At 45.4% G+C, this 19,102-nt stretch overlaps 1 protein-coding gene across 3 annotated transcripts in view; it reads left to right on the top strand.

Annotated features, from left to right (window-relative positions):
* The window catches only part of ZNF398 (zinc finger protein 398), a 27,352-nt gene extending 9,372 nt beyond the window's left edge, over positions 1-17,980 (top strand). For all 3 annotated transcript variants that reach the window (XM_010843870.1, XM_010843868.1, XM_010843869.1), the window contains exons 3-6: positions 1,809-1,935; positions 2,811-2,924; positions 10,587-10,700; positions 11,944-17,980. In XM_010843870.1, coding sequence (XP_010842172.1) covers positions 1,902-1,935; positions 2,811-2,924; positions 10,587-10,700; positions 11,944-13,091 — 1,410 coding nt within the window. In that variant the 5' untranslated portion in view covers positions 1,809-1,901 and the 3' untranslated portion in view covers positions 13,092-17,980. The remainder of the gene's footprint in view (positions 1-1,808; positions 1,936-2,810; positions 2,925-10,586; positions 10,701-11,943) is intronic.
* The last annotated feature ends 1,122 nt before the right edge of the window (positions 17,981-19,102 follow it).

The raw sequence follows: 19,102 nt of genomic DNA, 5'->3' as shown, positions 1-19,102 counted from the left end.
GCAGTTCTCTGCATTCCTCTCTGCAGTCCCTGTGCGTTGTCAGAGACGCCGTTTCCTTGTACCCAGGCCCCAGCACTGGCGTGTCCTCTAGGTCTCAGTGAGAAGCTTGTCAGAAATTCTGATTGGGGCATACCCTCTCCTTCTCGTTCTTGGTACTGTTACTAATATTTAGTCGCTCCTGGTCTGACTTACTGTCATTTCAACGGAACTTGGGTGGGAAAGGAAGTACATGTGTGTTAAGTTCACCATCTTGAACCAGAAACCCATCCTGATTCTTCATTTTGGTCATCGTTTTATCATATGCGTTTCTGTTGTAAACCTTCACTAATCTTTTGTGTAGTGAGGTTAGATAAAACTTGACTATTGAGTTCATCTACATTTGCCCTCAGCTTGATTCTAGATGCTGAGCAGGATGTGAAATGAGTAGTTTATGATGCTAGTAGCTCCTAAGGAACAAAATTTATGGTTGATGACACAGATGAAGCAATTAGAAAATGTAACTGCCTCACAGAATTGTATAGACCTTTGTATTTTAAAGGATATTGAAGTTTATGAAGATGAGTATCTTTTTATTGAATTTTTTAATTTGGGGAGAAAAAAAATACACACACACACACACACACACACATGTATCAAATTACCAGGAGTCTTTCTCATTCTCTTTCCTTTTTCCATAGCATCCTGTTTTTATTTTATGGATTTAATCTCTCTCAAATCCTTATGTTATTACTAGTAAGGTTTTTATAAAGATTCTGTTGCCTAGGTATTTCTATTTTTTCCACACTCATCCTCCCCCTCTTTTCATTTTAGTCTTTCTTGATCATGCTGTAGGATTTCTCAGTGGTCACTGATACTTAAAAGTTAACTCATACTTAAGAATAAAACTGTGGAAAGCTCTCAAGTGGGCGAAGGAAGAATGAGCCGTTATGATGATGGCAGAAGTAGAGAAGCTTTCCACTAGGTGACAGTGCCCACACCTGGTACCTTAATACCCCAGGCCCCCCTTGGGTTTCTCTACAGAAAGACATATCCATTTGCCTACGGATAAGCTCCTAGCTTTAGACAGCATTATGCTGGAAGGTGGGGTTCCTTATGACCATTCCCTTCATGCAACTTGACTCTAGCTAGGCAGAATCCATAATTGTTCTCTGAATGCATTCTCTAATTTTCCATGCTTAAGTGTTTTTCCCATTCCCATTAGGCCTGTTTATAACCTACCTATTAGGACTGACCAAAGTCCCACCTTTTCTAGACTTAGTCCAGCCTCTTTATAGCTGTTTCCAAAATCTGTTGTCAAGGTCATTAAGCTGAATATAGTCGTGTACTTCTTTTAGACTGAAACTGTATATTTATAATCTTGCTGCTTAAGATAAGCCTCGTACTTCACGGATATTCACTCTAGGCTCTGTTCTGTGAATTAAACACTGCTTTGCATTTGTACCTCTCTCTATTGGTGACTAAAACTCACAGCCTTAAAGTTTGTCACAGTGAAAACATCATCAACTCTTAGAAGTTAGATCTGTGTCTTAAGTCTTGCCTGTATCCTTTTGGCATCTCACATAGGATTTTTGTAACTAGTAGACATATATATATAGTTGGAGAAGGAAATGGCAACCCACTCCAGTATTCTTGCCTGGAGAATCCCACGGACAGAGGAGCCTGGCTGCCTGGCTACAGCCCTAGGGGTGCACAGAGTCTGGCACGACTGAAACCATTTAGCATGCACGCAGGCATGTAGTAGAGATGTGTTTGTAGTAGAGTGATTGAATGCGGTGAGAGGAGCTAACCCCAGTGTGTCATAATTGCAGGTGCCTGTGACATTCGATGATATCTCCATCTACTTTTCCACTCCAGAATGGGAAAAATTAGAAGAATGGCAAAAGGAACTTTACAAGAATATCATGAAGGGAAACTATGAGTCTCTCATCTCCATGGGTGAGGCTAAGTTGGCACGGTTTGAATGAGGGGACAGCATCTCCGAGCAGTCTCAGAGCAATCCCTTTTCCTCCAGTGTCTTCATTTCCCTCTGTCCTCATGCATTTCTGGTTCCAAGCCAAAGATGTCCAATTCACCCTTGCTAAATAGGAAGTCACAGTTTCTCCTTCTGCCAAGTCAGGGGACAGAGGGTGAAGTTCAAGGTTGTGGGTGTGCCAGCTGCAGTGATCTCCATGGTGTCCTTCCTATTTATGGCCTCACCTCTCCTCGCTGAGGCGCCCTCGCTCTTACTCCATGGAGGTGGCAGTTGGTGGGCCTCTCTCCTCGGTGAGGCACATGCACTCTTAGTCCATGGAGGTGGCAGTCCACGGGCCTCGCCTCTGCTTGCTGAGGCGCATGCGCTCTCACTCCGTGGAGGCGGCAGTCGGTGCTCAAGGAGCACACAAGCCTTTCCCACACATCACCTCTCCTCCCACTGGTTTCCCAATAGACACCGTCCATGGTTGGAGGTGAATGGATGGGGAGAGCGGTCTAGACCAGCTGTCCCCAACCTTTTTGACAACAGGAACCGGTTTCGTGGAAGGAGACAATTTTTACACGGATGGGGTTGGGGCTCATGTTTCAGGTGATAATATGAGTGATGGGGAGCAGCATATGAAACCTCACTGGCTCACCGGCTGCTCACCTCCTGCTGTGTGGCCCGGTTCCTAACAGGCCACAGACGTACCAGACCAGGCCTTGGGGACCCAAGTGATAGACTCAAAGAAATTCCCTGGGACTGTGGGCCTCACAGCCTTCCGTTCAGCTTCGATGGCCATTAGTTGGCATCCTCACTAATCACTTGTCATACCCTCTTTCCCATTTTCCTCTCGTAGATTATGCCATGAATCAACCCGATGTCTTATCTCAGATTCAGCCAGAAGGAGACCGCAATACAGAGGACCAGACTGGGCCAGAGGAGAGTGGGATTCCCACCGACCCCAGCGAAGGTGAGTGGAGGAGAGATATCCACTCTTTGTCTCCCTTTCCTGGTCAGAGGTGATAGCTCGGAGCAAAGGTAAGCAGGGGCTTCTGGAGGCTCTCGGTCCTAAAGCAAGGAGACTGTGAATGGGTCAGCAGGCCCTGGAAAGCACCTTGTCCAAAGCCTTCACCCGTCAGTAGCACATGCCTGAGAGTATTGAGGGAGCATGTGTCCAGCTGTTCAGAAGTGTTGAGGGGCTGGGAGTCTGCATGGTCCCTCAGGGATGCACAAAAAGGGCAGACCTGATGATGTCCACCTGGGTGAAGTGGATTTTTGCCCAGTTTGGGAGCCAGTTATCCCTAATTAACCCCCCCTAGTTTTTTTTTTTTTTTGGTTGGCAGCTATTTGATATTATGGGGGGAAGACTGCTAGCCCAAGTACAGTTGTTATTTCTCTCAAGTCCCACCTGTTACCAGAAAAATTTCATATAGATTTTGTTTGCTAGATAGAAATTTCATCCTCCAGACATCTCTGTGAGATGAACATCTCTGACAACCCACCCCTATTCCATGCACTGGTATTTTTTTCTAGCATTTTACTATGAAATTTTCAGTCAGAAAAGTTGAAATGATTTTGCAACAAACACTGAGAGACCAAGCACTTAGATTCTATCACTGACATTTTATTCTGCTTCCTTATTACATGTGTGTCCATCTCTGCATCCCTCTGCCATCCATCAACACATCCTATTTTCTGTGTATTTCAAAATCAGTGCAGATAGCAAGACATTTCCTCCTAACTAGTTCAGCATGGATATCATTAACCTAGAGTTCAATGGAGAAGGCAATGGCACCCCACTCCAGTACTCTTGCCTGGAAAATCCCATGGACCGAGGGGCCTGGTGGGCTGCAGTCCGTGGGGTTGCTAGGAGTCGGACACGACTGGGTGACTTCACTTTATTTTTTCACTTTCCTGCGTTGGAGAAGGAAATGGCAACCCATTCCAGTGTTCTTGCCTGGAGAATCCCAGAGACCGGAGAGCCTGGTGGGCTGCCGTCTATGGGGTCGCACAGAGTCGGACACGACTGAAGCGACTTAGCAGTAGCAGCAGAGTTCAATATTTGTTTATATATTTTGTGATACACATTTTATATACAATGAAATTCTCAAATCTCAAGTGAACTTTCTCTGAATTTTGAGGAATGTATGTCTGCCACACATTGTTTTTAAGAATGTGTAGGTGATTATATTTAGGCAGTGTAACAGGTTGAATTTTATTAATCTCTATACCTTGGATATAAATAATGAGTCTAAAATCATATCACAAGTAAAGATGGGTTATTTGATTGCAGAAAAATACCTGACATAGACCTCAGTGAGAGAAAATGAGTATGTCATTTTATTGTTTGGGGATGAATGGAAATGGTGTAATTTGGTTTTGTGATGATACCTGAAAGTTTCATTTAGCTGCCTTTTTGTCAATTTGTTTTTACCTTGGTTTTCAAGACTCCATTTTTGGGTAGTCACCTTTTATGCTTTAATATACTTTTACTTAAAATTAACAGTGTAAGCATTGAATTTATTTAATACTCTGGTTTTAGTCTTTAGAATTTTAGTTTGCATTGGTAATTACCAGCCTAGTTTTTTACCTGAACTTAAAGATAGGAGTCATAGAATTTAGACTGATTAATATATAGCATTAAAAAAAAATCATGCATGTCTAACCTTTAGAACCGTTAATATTTTCCCCCTTTTAGGTTTAATTATATTTTCATGACTTTTTATTCATTTAATTCAATTGTTTTCTTTTGGTTGCTCAAATTGTCAACAACTGACTTTTAAACCATCTCCTATGTCCTTTCAGTACTGCCTCAGTACTTGTTTTCATAAAAAAAAAAAACAAAAAGTTCCAGACTGTGTTGGAGTTTCCAAGACTTCTACACTCAAGTAATTCGCTGGGAGAACACAGGCCCCAGCATATAGCCATGCTTAGGGCTGAGATTTATTACAGCAAAAGGACACAAAACAAAATCAGCAAAGATCAAAGGTGCTCAGGATGCAGTCTGGAGGGAACTGGGGGCCAGCTTCAGGGTCCCCTTTCAGTAGAGCCTCATAGACCACACTTAATTTCTCCAACAACAAGTTGTGGCAAAAGACATGGAGTGTCGTCTCCCAGAGAGGCTCTCCAGAGACTCAGCACCCAAGGCTGGTCCCATAGGCCCCCTCTGTCTGGCATGTACCAAGATTCCAGACTCCCAGAAGGGGAGTGGATCTTCAGCATAAACCACAATGTAGAAACAGCTGAGACCCAGCGAGGCACTCTTAACATTGAGAAGAGCTTGAGATCAGTACATGGAACTACTGGTCAGCTAAGGGCCAACCTTGGGAGCAGGCCTTCCAAGGACAGGCAGTCTCAGGCCTGCTGTGTTGACATGGGGCTACTTTAGATTTTCCTTCTCCTAACCCATTAAAAACGTCCTGATTCCTTTCAGTGGAGAATAGTGTTAAGTGTCTGGTCGTCAAGGTGCCTAACAGACTGTCCTCGTGGATGCCAGGTGGATACTAATGCTGGGCCACTTCAGAAACAGGACTAATCAAATATTTTTTTCATTGATTATTCTTCACTCTGTTTATATCATTTTCCCCATCTTGTTCTAATAGGAAAAGAAAAGAAGAAAAACTTCTCATTATTGAGCAAGCAGCTGTCCTCTTCTTTAACATCATCATCTTTTTAAAGTTAAAAAATTTTTTTTTAATTTTATTTATCTATAGATTTTTGGCGGTGCTGGGTCTTTGTTGCTGTGCCGGCTCTTCTCTAGTTGCAGCCAACGAGGGCTGCTCTCTAGCTGTGGTTTGAGGGTTTCTTATTGCCGTGGCTTCTCTGGTTGCAGAGCACAGGCTCTAGGGCACTCGGGCTTCAGTAATGGCAGCTCCCGGGCTCTAGAGCACAGGATCAGTAGTTGTGGCACAGCGGATTAGTTGCTCCTCAGCATGTGGGATTCTCCCAGATCAAGGATCGAACCTGTTTCTCCTTCATTGGTAGCTGGATTCTTTACCACTGATCCACCAGGGAGGCCCTTCAAAATTAACTTTAACATACTTTGTAATTTGTTAGTAGTATGTTTATATTAAAATATTGATGTATTTTTAGAAACAATTTTCTAAAATATGTTTGGATTTTATCTTTATTTCTTATAAGCCCATAATTTATTATCTTACTCCATTTTAGAGCTTTAGAAAGAACTGTGCATTATAATTAAGTAAAAATATATACAGGTAGAATAGATTTGGGGATAGTAAGGATACCATGTGGCACCCCTTCTTTTTATGTCCAAATATCTTGGAATTCATTTTATATTCTGTCTTAGTCACCATTATCTGAATCTGATGAAGAAATTATTATTCCTTCCAGGGAGCAGTCATTGGTGCCTCATATCTTGGATAAAATTGCTTCCAATTAGTAGAAAATAGTAATGAATGAGAGAATGCAGAAAAATATAAACCTGAGATTTTCTGAAATTCTTCTTCATTACTAGGGCCAAAATGCAGACCAGCTCTGTGTGTGTGTGTGGCCATTATTTGGTCACTGATAGTTGTAATATTGAACTCCAGTATTTTAGAATTCTTTGGAGAAAAGCCTTAACCAAGAAGTTCAAACAGAATAACAATCAAAAGCCCATTATCTAGCCCGTCTTCTAGTTTGGAAGCCATGGACCTGAGCCAACATTCTAGAAAAGTAAAGTAAATTCATTCCCAAACTTGCGGTCCTGAGGAGACTTCTTTGCTCATTGATTAGGGTCCATGGCCCTTATCTCCTTTGTCACTGGTCACTCTTGTCCAGCAAGACCATCTTTTCCTAGACAAAATCAGTGACTAAGACATCCCAATATGGTAAATCTTTATTTTTGTTTAGCCTACATGCAGACAAGAATTACCCGGGAAATAAAACTTAGCTTAGTACACAAATACACAACATAGTCACCTGCTGTGTTACAGTTCCAGATCTGCTTCATGAAAGTTGCAAAAAGAGTTTTGTATCTTTACCAACGGTAGTTTCGTGTACCAGGCATTTTCATTGTCTGCTTAAGAATTCATAGCTCAGCATCAGTTCTAACTCACTCAGTTCATAACACCTTTGTACACATCCCAGAACCTCAAGGCTCCAGCTCCTTCTCAGACAGCTTGGGCCCTACCTGCTTAAAGCACACATGATAACATTCAACCAGTGTAGACAATTAATTTTATATTTTCTTGTGATTTGCCTTTCTATTTTAACTGCCTCTCGAACCTAAAACCTCAGCATTTCTTGATTTCCTCTTACCTGATCAGTATTTTCAGTTTCTCTCTTCTCTAGCTTTCCCCAAAGCCTGCTGCTTGCATGAACCAGTGATTTGACTCTTCTGTGTCTCTTTAAGTGTCCACTGTTCGGGCCCCCCAGGCCTGTGAGGGTGTACTCCAGGTCCCCTTGTGACTGGGCCAGCAGTTGCCCTTCTGTCACCAGGCAGGTGACTGCATGAGGCCCCCTGACCACTCCAGTTCTCCTGCTCCTTTCATCTCACTTCTAAAGGTACTCAGCCCTGCACTCCCACCACTCCCACCAAGTGTAGTAGACACAGCCATGTTCCCTGCGCCCAGTGACAGCAGTGCTAAGACCCAGTTATTTAATAAATACTTACGTCGTTGCACTAATCTAGTTAGTTAAATGATGGGAGGAACTCATTTTAGCATCAGTATTCAAGAAGACCCTGGGTTACTTTCCCGGGGTTCCCCAGGTTCAGTGAAGGCACACTGAACCAGTGACGGGAACAATAGCCACCCCATTTCTAGAGAACTGCCTTGGTGTTTCAGTCCTCCTCAGCTTTTATGGTTGGCTACTGACTAATACTGTAACAAACGACTGGAAAGAATCCACATGCCCATCCGGGGGAGATGCTGAGTGCACAGTGGTGCAGCTACAGAGAGGAATGAGGAGGGTCTCTGTATAATGCTGGAGACACGCATCCCAGAATATATTGTGAAGTAAAAAAGGAAGATCCAGGACAGTTGGTGTAGTATGCCTCTTAAAGAGGGAAAAAATGAAGATGTATGGAAGATTAAAACAAAAGCCAAGGAGGATGGCTACCTACACAAGGAAAGAGACTAGAGATGGAAGCTAGATCTCTTTGAATGTATTTTATACTTTTGATTTTGGAGCCTTGTAAATATTTTACATAGAAAAATAAGATATAAAATCAAACACATGCTGAAAGAACTAAACTGTATACCACAAAACATCGAGTCCATATTTTTGTTAATAATACTGGTATAGTTTTGAAATGTACATTCAGATAAAGCAAACATTGTGCAGTGTTATTAGGAACCAAGATTCCTAGGATAAGAGAGAACAGATACAAGTATTAAAGCAGTTAAACACTGTAGTTTTAAATATGGTCATAAATATTAATGTACATTCATTATATTTGGTTTTTCTAAATGGTATTTTATAGCTCTGTCTATTGAAAAGACCTAGAAGCAGTGACAACCTATTAACAGTTAGTGTCCTTATCATCCAGATTATGGTCTCTAAATTCCATTTCTCAGATTATTGATTGTGTGCTTGGAGCGGAAAACATATCAGATGAATCTGGTCTAGTTTGTTATACCAGAAATGGACGAAACTAGATATTTGATGATGTGAAAAGACATAGAACTGATCTGAAGGGGCTCCCCCTAGCCAAAAAGGGACAATTTGAGCATCAAAAAGAATAATGACTTGAACTTACTTCTGGAACAGAAACAGATTCACAGACACAGAAAACAAATTTAAGGTTACCAAAGGAATTAGTGGGGGGTGGGGAGAAGGAAATAAATGAGTTGGGATTAACATATACATACTACTATATATAAAATAGATAAACAACAAGGACCCACTGTATAATGCAGGAAACTATATTCAGTATCTTGTATTAACCAATAATGGAAAAGAATCTGACAAAAAATACATATATATATATATATGTGTGTGTGTGTGTGTATAACTGAATCACTTTGCTGTATACCTGAAGCTAACACAACATTGTAAATTAATCATACTCAATTTTAAAAATGCTTTCAGAAAAGAATAATGACTGCAATTGATTGAAACTCACCAAATATATAACATTCTATGAGTTCATAATGATAAACTAGAGAAAAAATAGTCAAAACAACTTGAATCACATTTGGAGGTTCTAGAGCACCAACTCGTCATTTAGAAGACTGATGAATGAAGCAGTTAACATATATATTATATATATATGTTTATAATATATATAAACATATGTATAATATTTATAAAGTCTTGGAGGAAGATAAGGTTGGACTGTAGTTAGTACACTTCAGCCTTGTAGCTCAAAGTAGGAAGTGGGAAAGGCAGCCCACAATGTGTACAGAACCCTGTATTCTCCTGTCTGTCTGCATAAGCTGACAGTCTGTTGGGCCTTGTCCAACCTCTTATTTCTGCTTTGTGTATACCTTTAGATCCCAGCAGTCTAAAATTTAAAAGGCATTGAGCAATAACAGTGAGTTCTGTTCATTCACTAGGAATAAAACCATAACCTGTATACAAGGCTTTTTTTGATAAATAATATAGAGAGCTTGAATTTACTCTCTGGACCCTGTCAATGTGCCAGCTTGTTCTTTTAGGCCAAAAAAGGCTATATAGACCTTGGCTGGAATAGCAAGCACAGCTGTTTCTGTGCTGAACAAATGAGGCATGTTATGTGCAAAATCTTTAGAGGCTGTTCTTTTTTATTTTCCAAAAGAATCCCCAAGGCCTGAGGAACTTGGAAATACTATTCTCCCTACTCTCAGGGTTTAGGAAACAAAAACCTGTGTCATTAATAAGCAAAAGTAATATGTTGTCTTGAAAAGAATGTGACATTGGGAACCTGAAAAATGTTTCTGAGCAATCAGATCTGTGCTTAAACCTGATTTTGTAATTCTGATAATATATTTGTTTTTAAATTAACATTCTTAAAAAGTTTTTGGTCAGTCTTGTTTGTTTGGTTGTTGTTGTTGTTTCTGTATTTTAAAGTAAACCTTTGATAATATAGTGTTTTACTGTAAATGTTTCCTTACTGGAAATTTACTTAACCTCTGTGGGCCCCCTCTAACTTAAATGGAGAGGAGATCCTCTGCTTCCTTATCTCATAAAAATGCTGTGAGAGAAAAATATGAAAACACTCTGAAAGTAAGTGTGTTGATGAAATGAAAGGTACTCATGCTTCTAGGTGATTTCAGGATCTCCAAAATAAAAATTTTGATTTGTTTTGAAGGGTCGGGAAGGTCCCATGGAGAAGGGCATGGCAACCCACTCCAGTATTCCTGCCTGGAGAATCCCATGGACAGAGGAGCCTGGCAGGCCACAGTCCATGGGGTCGCAAAGAGTCGGACACGACTGAGCGACTATCACTTTCACTTTTCACCACCAAAAATAGTGAATCAAGGTGAGTCTATCATGGAAAGATTCATACATTTGGTTTCATTTTGAATTGGTTCTCTGGATGTTACATGTGTTTTTGTTTTTTTAAGCCTGATTTTGTTTTGTTGTTATAGTTAATTAGAGATAAATATTGGGGCAAAATGTAGTATTCAGCACACCAGCATGATTATTTCCACTTTCTGAGTCAAACCCTGAAGACGTTTCTCTCCGCCCCGCCCCCCCCAAACAGAGCCTGGCATTTCAACATCAGATATTCTGTCTTGGATTAAACAAGAGGAAGAGACCCAGGTTGGTGCCCCGCAGGAGCCCAAGGAGAGTGACATGTGCAAAGGTACCTATGCTGGTGAGTACCGAGCCACCCAGGCTCAGGGTATGTCAGACCACTGAGTAGAAACCGCAGAGGAAGTGGGGTTGTGGAAGCAAGGAAGTGGGTGAGGAATGAGAAAAGTGGGCGGGGGGAGGCTTGTTCAAGTAAGAAATGAAACTAAAATCCAACTAAGATAAATTTTAAGTGAGAAAACACACTCTTAAATGTGAAGACAAGTTAGAATTGTCAGAGGAAGGAAAAGAAGTGCACACGGATGAAAAGTATGAGGGGAGAGAAGGGCAGAACATTGGAGGGTCACGTAGAAAGGGCCGAAGTGGGATGGGGGTGGGGGAGACAAGCCAAGGCACCAATGAGGGTGTTAGTGTTAGTGAGGCGCTCTCCCTAAGGACAAAACCATGACAGGAGAAAGCACCTGTCTTCTAAGACACTTAGCGCCATCTGTATTTTGCCATCTGAACAGAAGAGAATCTCAAGGTCAGAGGAGACACAATAGTTCATGCAACTGAATGCAACCTATTTATCTTTTGTACTCTGTGCTTAGACTCTGGAAAATAAAAATTAAAAGAGAAAAAGAGTTTCTGCTCTTCCAGAAGTTTTGTTGGAGGGACACATTTCAGTACTAGGCATGCCTATTATTGAACATCAAGGGTGAGTGGGATGGATGACTTAACTTATACACAAGAAATAAGGAGTCTGGAGGACATTCCATCAGTTATCCTTTAGGTATTTAGATAAAGCCTGAGAAGGACGTGAAGCTGGAACTGGCCTTAGAAAACCGGTACCAAGTGTTTGGGTGCAACCCAGGAAGCTGGGAAGAGAGGGGTGCATTCTACAAAAGGGAGGGCAGGGTGAGCAAAGATACAGGAGCAGAAATGTGTGCTGTATTTTCCAAAAGACAAAAGGACAGAGAACTATACTGAGGGGTTCATCTGACAGAGTAAGGAGGACCAGGATTAGACAGAACAGGTGAGTTTAGGCCTGGTCACAACAGGCAACAGAGAACACCTCAGAGTGTGCGTGCCAGGAATGAAACAGTGAAAGTCGCTGGAAAGACGGATGCTAGGGCCCTTCCTGTCCAAACGGAAGCACCGCAGAGGCTCGGTAGCGAACTCTCCGGTGATGGACCACGAGCCCTGCAGACACCCTGGTGGTTTTCTCAGCCCTCTGCTGACTTCCTGCTTTGCGCCAGGCAGGGACCCGGGAGAGCTGCAGGGAGCCTGGGGGGTGGCCGGGGGTGACCCTGAGCCCTTTCTTGCAGACGAAGAGCTGGTCATCAAGGCCGAAGGCCTCGCCAGAGCCTCCCTGTGCCCCGAGGTGCCCGTCGCCTTCTCTTCACCAGCAGCTGCAGCTAAGGAGCCGTTCCCAGACATGGCCTTCAAGAGCCCGCAGTCTGCACCCTTGGCGCCGTTTGGTCGTCCAGCCACCGACCTGGCTGAGGCCTCGGAGGGACAAGTGACCTTCACGCAGCTGGGCACCTACCCGCTGCCGCCCCCAGCCGGGGAGCCGGTGTTCTCCTGCCACCACTGCGGCAAGAGCCTCAGCCAGGACCTCCTGCTGACCCACCAGTGCGGCCCCCCGGGCGAGCACGCCGCCCCCTGCGCCCAGTGCCCCAAGCACTTGCCCACGCCAGCTGACGGCGGCCCCCCAGCCCCCGCCCGCGAGACGCCCCCCACCTGCCCGCACTGCGCCAGGACCTTCACGCACCCGTCCCGACTCACCTACCACCTTCGGGTCCACAACAGCGCCGAGCGCCCCTTCCCCTGCCCCGACTGCCCCAAGCGCTTCGCTGACCAGGCGCGCCTGGCCAGCCACCGGCGAGCGCACGCCAGCGAGCGGCCTTTCCGCTGCGCGCAGTGCGGCCGCAGCTTCAGCCTGAAGATCAGCCTGCTGCTGCACCAGCGCGGCCACGCTCAGGAGCGGCCCTTCTCCTGCCCGCAGTGTGGCATTGACTTCAACGGCCACTCGGCCCTCATCCGCCACCAGATGATCCACACGGGCGAGCGTCCCTACCCCTGCACCGACTGCAGCAAGAGCTTCATGCGCAAGGAGCACCTGCTCAACCACCGGCGGCTGCACACAGGCGAGCGGCCGTTCAGCTGCACGCACTGCGGCAAGAGCTTCATCCGCAAGCACCACCTGATGAAACACCAGCGCATCCACACTGGCGAGCGGCCCTACCCCTGCGCCCAGTGCGGCCGCAGCTTCCGCTACAAGCAGACGCTCAAAGACCACCTGCGCGCGGGCCACGGGGGCGGCTGCGGCGGAGACCGGGACCCCTCTGGACCGCCGCCGGACCCCCCTGGGCCCCTCCTACCCGGGCTGGAAGCCTCGGGCCTGGGCGTGAACCCCGAAGGTCTGGAGGCCAATCAGTGGTATGGGGAAGGCAGTGGGGGCGCGGTTTTGTAAAGCTGTCTCCTTTCAGGGTTGTCTGTGTCGGCAGGGTAGGGGAAAGAGGAAAGCCCCGCCACCTCTCACCCCGCGGTAAGGACTGCTTGGCACGTCGAGGAATGTGGGGTCCTGAACACTTGACAAGAGCCGTGTGTGAGTTTCGGAACTTCACAAGAGCACCACGTTGCGAAACCCAGGAAGACCTGGAAGAAAGCCCAGCTTCCCCATCTTTTCAAAAAAAAATATGACCGAAGCAGAAGTTAGAAGAATGTCGCAGAGGTTGGAAAGCAAGGTTCAGCCTCTGATGATCCATCACAGGTTAATAAGTTGAGAGTGGTTGAGCTCTATGTAGAGTCAGGTGCATGGAAGAGCCTCCAAGCTCTGAAGCCCACCGTGAGGCAGAGAATGTTTGCCCTAACCTTGCTCACTTCCTTGGTCGTGTGATGGCTGCTGGAAGCCAGTACCCAAGCCCTCCCCCTGCTCCTGCTCCCCTAGCAGAGCTCCAGTGTCCTGCCCCGCCCGAAATGATGACTCAAGACTGCCTTCCTAGGTCTCCCGGAGTAATCATTCTAATATATTTTGTTTAATATTGAGTGAGCAAAAATCTTGATGTTAAAAGCTTCTTAAGGAGAACAGTTCTTTCATTAGCTTAATTTGAAGCATCCAGGCTTTTACTGCCATTTAAGCTACTAGAAAGCTTTGCCAAGGTCCTAGTTAAGAACTTGGAGGCAGGATATGCAGCCCCAGCTTTAAAAGCTAGAGATCCCAGAGAAGTGACAGAACAGCCTAGAGTTTGTGCCTGAACCATGTTCCCGAGAGCCACTATATGCCATATTCTTCCTATCATTTCCAAGCCAGTAGGCTGGCTTTTCCATTCCTGGTGTCTGATATTCTGACAATCATCAACGGAAAAGGCTACAGCACCTTCTAGAAGCATTACAGAGTCCTGGAAAGTGCCCAAGGCCTCTCAGCTTTTGCTTCCTCAGTGGTGAGATGACAGTTACAATGCAGCTTTCTTGAGCCGGCTCAACCCCCCCGCCCCCGGTGATGGACAGATTGAGGGGCTTCATAGACCCCTGAGAGCTAAGCACCAGACGGGGCAAGGGCAGCCTCTTCCGCTGGCTTTGCTTCTGGGGAGATTTGCCACCATGTGTACCTTTGTAAGGGTCGGTCAGTCACCAGGAAGCATCTGAGCCTGGTCCCGTTCCTAAGCGACTTTGCAGTCTGGCCACTTTCCCTTTACAGATCTCACATTTTCATCTGCAATGCAAGGCTGGTGAAAGGGAAAAAGTGAACCTTTAGGATTAAAAAATATATATATTGTGGTACATTCCTTCTGCCAAAATCCTATCTATCTCTGGTTGTTATCCAAGGAAAGCAAAACAAGACAGCAAAATCAAGGCAGAGATGTTCTTGCTGAAACTTGCCTGAAATCAGTTTGATTTGTTGTTGACTTGGTTGGAGACTGGGATAGAAGAGAAGCGCGCAGAAGCCCCAGGTCCTGAGCAGAAAAGTTGTTTGTACCTCTGGTGCTCTCCTGTTTCCCCGGAACCTCCCTATGGTGACTGGGACGGGGTCTTTGAGCATTTAGGCAAGGCACTCTCTTGACGAAATGATAAGGGAAGGACCCGTTTTCCCCGTCGTCACCCAGCGCACACTTCACCCTGCCTCGTTATGTGTGACTGCACTAGGAAAAAGTGTCAGCCCAGCTTTGCTCCCGGGAGGGTGCTTCCTGAACATGCTGCTTTCTGGATAATCACAGGTATAAAATATCTGCTCTGTGACATTCACAACACCACGCATCACAGGAGCCCTAAGAAATGTGTGTGAGACCTAGTCCCCTGTCATTACTTACAGTTTGAAGGCAAGGGTATGGAACACACCACGAGAGATGATGAACAGAACTTTGACATACTGGATTGAAGAGTTTTCTAGCTAGAATCTGGATCCACTACCATGGAAACGGGGAGCCCTGGGGATCTCAGTCTGAGTTCCAGCTTCACGGGTAACCAACTCCCCACCAGGAACTCAAGACTGAGATCAGCTCTGGTTTGCGTGTCCCTAATGAAAAAGAAGAGTCACAATGCTGTCCCCCGTGGTGAGCTCCCTTCTGAAGAAACGGACTTGCACGTTCTCCAGGGTTTGCCGGAGAAGGCACCCCTCCCTGCACTAGATGCGGTGATGGGTAAAATGACCTGGAGAATCCTTTTACTCGAAGGTTTCCTGAGGACACAGAGCTTATTAATGAAAGAGACCTGGGGATTGAAATACTGCAGAGAGGTCCCACAGTCCCTGTTGCAAGGAACTCTAGCCACAGTTTGGCAAGAAGTGAAGAGTTCACATACCCACGAGGCAAGAGCCATGAAGCTGAGTGAAAGGGAATGGCAGGGTCCAGCCAGAAAGATAGAAGTGGAGGTTATCCAACTGTCAACCATCAAACAGACCAGGGTGCAGCCACTGTACCTTCTGGTCTCCTTTCCCTCCACAGTCTTCTCACCATGTAGAAATCCAGTCCGGGTCTAAATTAGAATTTGTTTGCTTGAGATGCAAAAGTGGATAAGTGGAAAAAAAAAAAAAAAAAACCATTGGGAAAGATAAGTCCAACAGAGAGGTTCCAGTGTGTGGAGAAACTTGGCTCAGCAGGGGCTTCTGAGACAAACCATACCTTTAACAGAATCTGAGGATTGGTCATCCCGACTGGGCTCAGTAGGAAGGAAGACTGAGAAACGTGCGCTCCATCAGTCTGCCCTCTGGCCGGGAAGTGTGTACTGTCACACATCAACAGGCACCATCTCCGGGGGGTGGACCCAGCTGTTGACTGTAACCAGATTGACGCTTTGCTTCCTTACTAGATTTTTGTTATCACCGTAAGATGAACCTCTGGTTCCGCCCCCCCATGTGAACCTAAATGGAGTTGATCATCTGGAAAGTGAAAGAAGATGACTCTGATCTTTCTTGCTGGGTGTTTGTTACTAGAATGCCCTGGCCGGGTTCTGGCTGCTTTACATAGCTTCCTAGCAGTGCTTTACAGAACTTCCCTCACCATTAATAATAGCCTGCAGACTTCCCATTGGGGGACTCCGCTGGGCTTCTTTGTGGAGCATTTTAAAATATTTGAGTATCCATGGCTATCTCGGCCAGAACCAGACTCTAGAGCTTACCCGGGAGTAATAAATGTTTACTGTCTCAGTCTTAGAAAGTCTGGTTGATAAGAGAGAACCCGAGTCCCTTTATATTTGTGCATTCCAAATGGGATGGAGAACCCACATTTCCGCTCACATGTCCTTTGGAGGAGGAGCAGAACACACTGGCTCCCCGCCCCTACCCTATATCCTACACTGTAGCTTCTTAGACAATAAAAAGCATCCTCCTCAGCTGCCTGAGGACCACTGAGAAGCAGGGAGGAAAAGTGAGATTCTCCCAGAATGCTTTCCCAGACCAGGAACTCTTACCATCAGTGCCGTGTTCTCTGCTCTTGGTGGAAACCTTTGACCCTGCTCTCTTCACCCTACAAAGGAAGCAGTCTTCTCACAGGGTTTTACACAGAGGACATTCTTTGACTTGGGAAGTGTCAGACTCTTATAAGCGGAAGATCCTCCAGGTGGGGCACATGGGCGGGAGATGGGGGCAGGGAGTGCTCGGGCCTCACAAAGACATGTCTTGTGGGTTAGTGCAGCTTAGTGGTGTAGGGCGTGGGTTTGGTCCAGACCTAGCGAGTCCTGACGTCGTAAGAAGTGACATAACAATTTCATCATCGTGAGTCTAGTTTTCCTATCTGTAACATAGAATGATGCTAGGTCTTGGATGTGTCAGGGTTTGGGGGGAAACTGTGAAAGTACTTGGCACAGAGCCTGGCACACAGAGGTGTCAGATCGGCAGCAGTCAGGAAAGGTGCAGGCCAACTGGAGAGGGAACTGAGGCCATGCTGCGGAAGCGCGTGGCCACTTGATGACTTAGCTCCTGCCTCCCATCTATTGCTTCCATTTAGCCTGTTCTTTTACCTATTCTGTATCTCCTGACTCCCTTAAGTTTGTGTGTGCCGTGACACCAGCTGGTTCAGATTCTAAGGTGGGGAATCTGGCCCTTCTCTTGCTATGTGTGTGTGTGTGCTCAGCTGCATCCGACTCTGCAACCCCACGGACTGTAGCCCACCAAGCTCCTCTGTCCGTGGGGTTCTCCAGGCAACAATATTAGAGTGGGTTGCCATTTCCTACTCCAGGTGATCTCAATCCCAAGGATCGAACCCCCATCTCTTGCATCTCCTGCATCTACAGGTGGATTCTTTACCACTGCCCCGGGGGCTTCCCTTCCTCTTTCTATACCAGGCCACAGAAGTCTCCAGCCTGCCCTTGGACTCCCTGCCCTTGGGTCAGGTGCTCATCTTGGCTTAGTCAGCCATGTCAGGAGGGAGGGTCCTAGGTCCCTCCACTTGATCTGTGGTTGGTAGACTCTTGGGAATGGGCAGACGGTAGGGCGTTTCTAGTACTGCCTGGAGAGGAAAGACTCTGCTTCCCCTGTGTCGGGCTTCCTTGAAAGACTTCTGCTTCGGCAGCACAGTGCAGACCAGAGCCCATGGCCAGTACAGAAAGGACCTGGAGGATGCTATTGCTGTATCTGGCAAAAGAAGTAATTTGTTACTTTCTGGGGTGTTATTCTGCCTTCCCAGCCAGGCTCCACTTCCTTTTCAAAAAGGTGACTCAGGCCATAATTCCATCTCTACACACATACACAATGACTTTTGTCACATTGCCTCTTGAAAACAAAAAATTACTCCGCCCCTTAAGACCAACCCCCACTGAAGAATGCAGAGAGATACAGTCAAATCAGAGAGGACTCAAAAGCACCGTCCTGCAATGTTCGTAAAATTGCCAGGTTACATTTCAAATAAAATATCTGATAAAACCTCATTGGGCTTTGTGGCTTTGTGTCTGCTATTAGCAAAGCCAGCATTTACTGAGAAATCCTGCAGCTGATCTAAAAATGAAGCTACCCAAGAACTGGGGCCACGTCTTGTGTGTCCCTCCTGGTGCCGCATGCTGTCAAGAACGTGGATCCTTGATGGATTAATATGACTGTGCAGTAGGAAGACCACCTGTTGTTATTTAGTCGCTCAGTTGTGTCTGACTCTGTGTGACCCCATGAAGCCCTCCAGGCTTCTCTGTCCATGGAATTCTCCAGGCAAGGATACTGGAGTGGCCTGCCGTTCCCTTTTCCAGGGGAACTTCACACCTCCTGCATTGGCAGGCAGATTCTTTACCACTGAGCCACCCAGGAAGCTCCGAAGAGTAGGGATTCTGGTTGAGATTAACATTTTCTACCTACTTGGTACAATGCAAGCCACTTCGATTGTGTAGATTACACTATCCTAATTCTAATGGGCAGATTGAACAAGGTGGTAATATAACTACAATAATTGAATTCCAACTCTACAATCATAGAATTTAAGGTTTTACTAACTAGGACTGTTTTCGTTGCCTGGTTTCTCCCCAAATCCTGCCCTATCGAGTGATGCACACAGCAGAATGAACACCTTGGAGAGGTATGCATTATTACAGATTGAAGTGTCTCATTCTAACCATAGTAAGATTATTCCAAAGCCACACAGATGGACAAAATTCTAGCAAAACTATAAGAATTCATTTTAAATACACAGTATATGTTTGCATTTTTAAGCATAGGAAAACAAAATAATGATTGTTCTAGGGTGCTGGGGTCATTCAGTGGTTACTTTTTCCTGTAAATTTTGTGTCATAAGAAACATTTTGTATATAGCATTTCTAAAGTTTTTGTAAGAATAAGGATTATGCTAATAATGAGGTCCTGGAAGCAAGTCAGGGAGGCCAGAGTTTCATCTTGGTTTGGTTTTCTCATTTGTAGTATGAGGACAGTACATGCTTTACCGAGTTAACCCAAGGTGTTGTGAGGCTCAAATGAAGGAAGGTCTTTAAAAGTGCTGTGAAACATACTGCAGGCCTAAAAAGGAAGTGTCCATATAGGAAGTACAGGAGAATTACTTGTTGATCAGTCAA

Source organism: Bison bison, unplaced genomic scaffold, assembly GCF_000754665.1.
Source record: "Bison bison bison isolate TAMUID 2011002044 unplaced genomic scaffold, Bison_UMD1.0 scf7180017864191, whole genome shotgun sequence".
Taxonomy (NCBI): Eukaryota; Metazoa; Chordata; class Mammalia; order Artiodactyla; family Bovidae; genus Bison; species Bison bison.
Note: the sequence above shows the minus strand (reverse complement) of the source record. Positions and strands in the feature narration are given on the sequence as shown.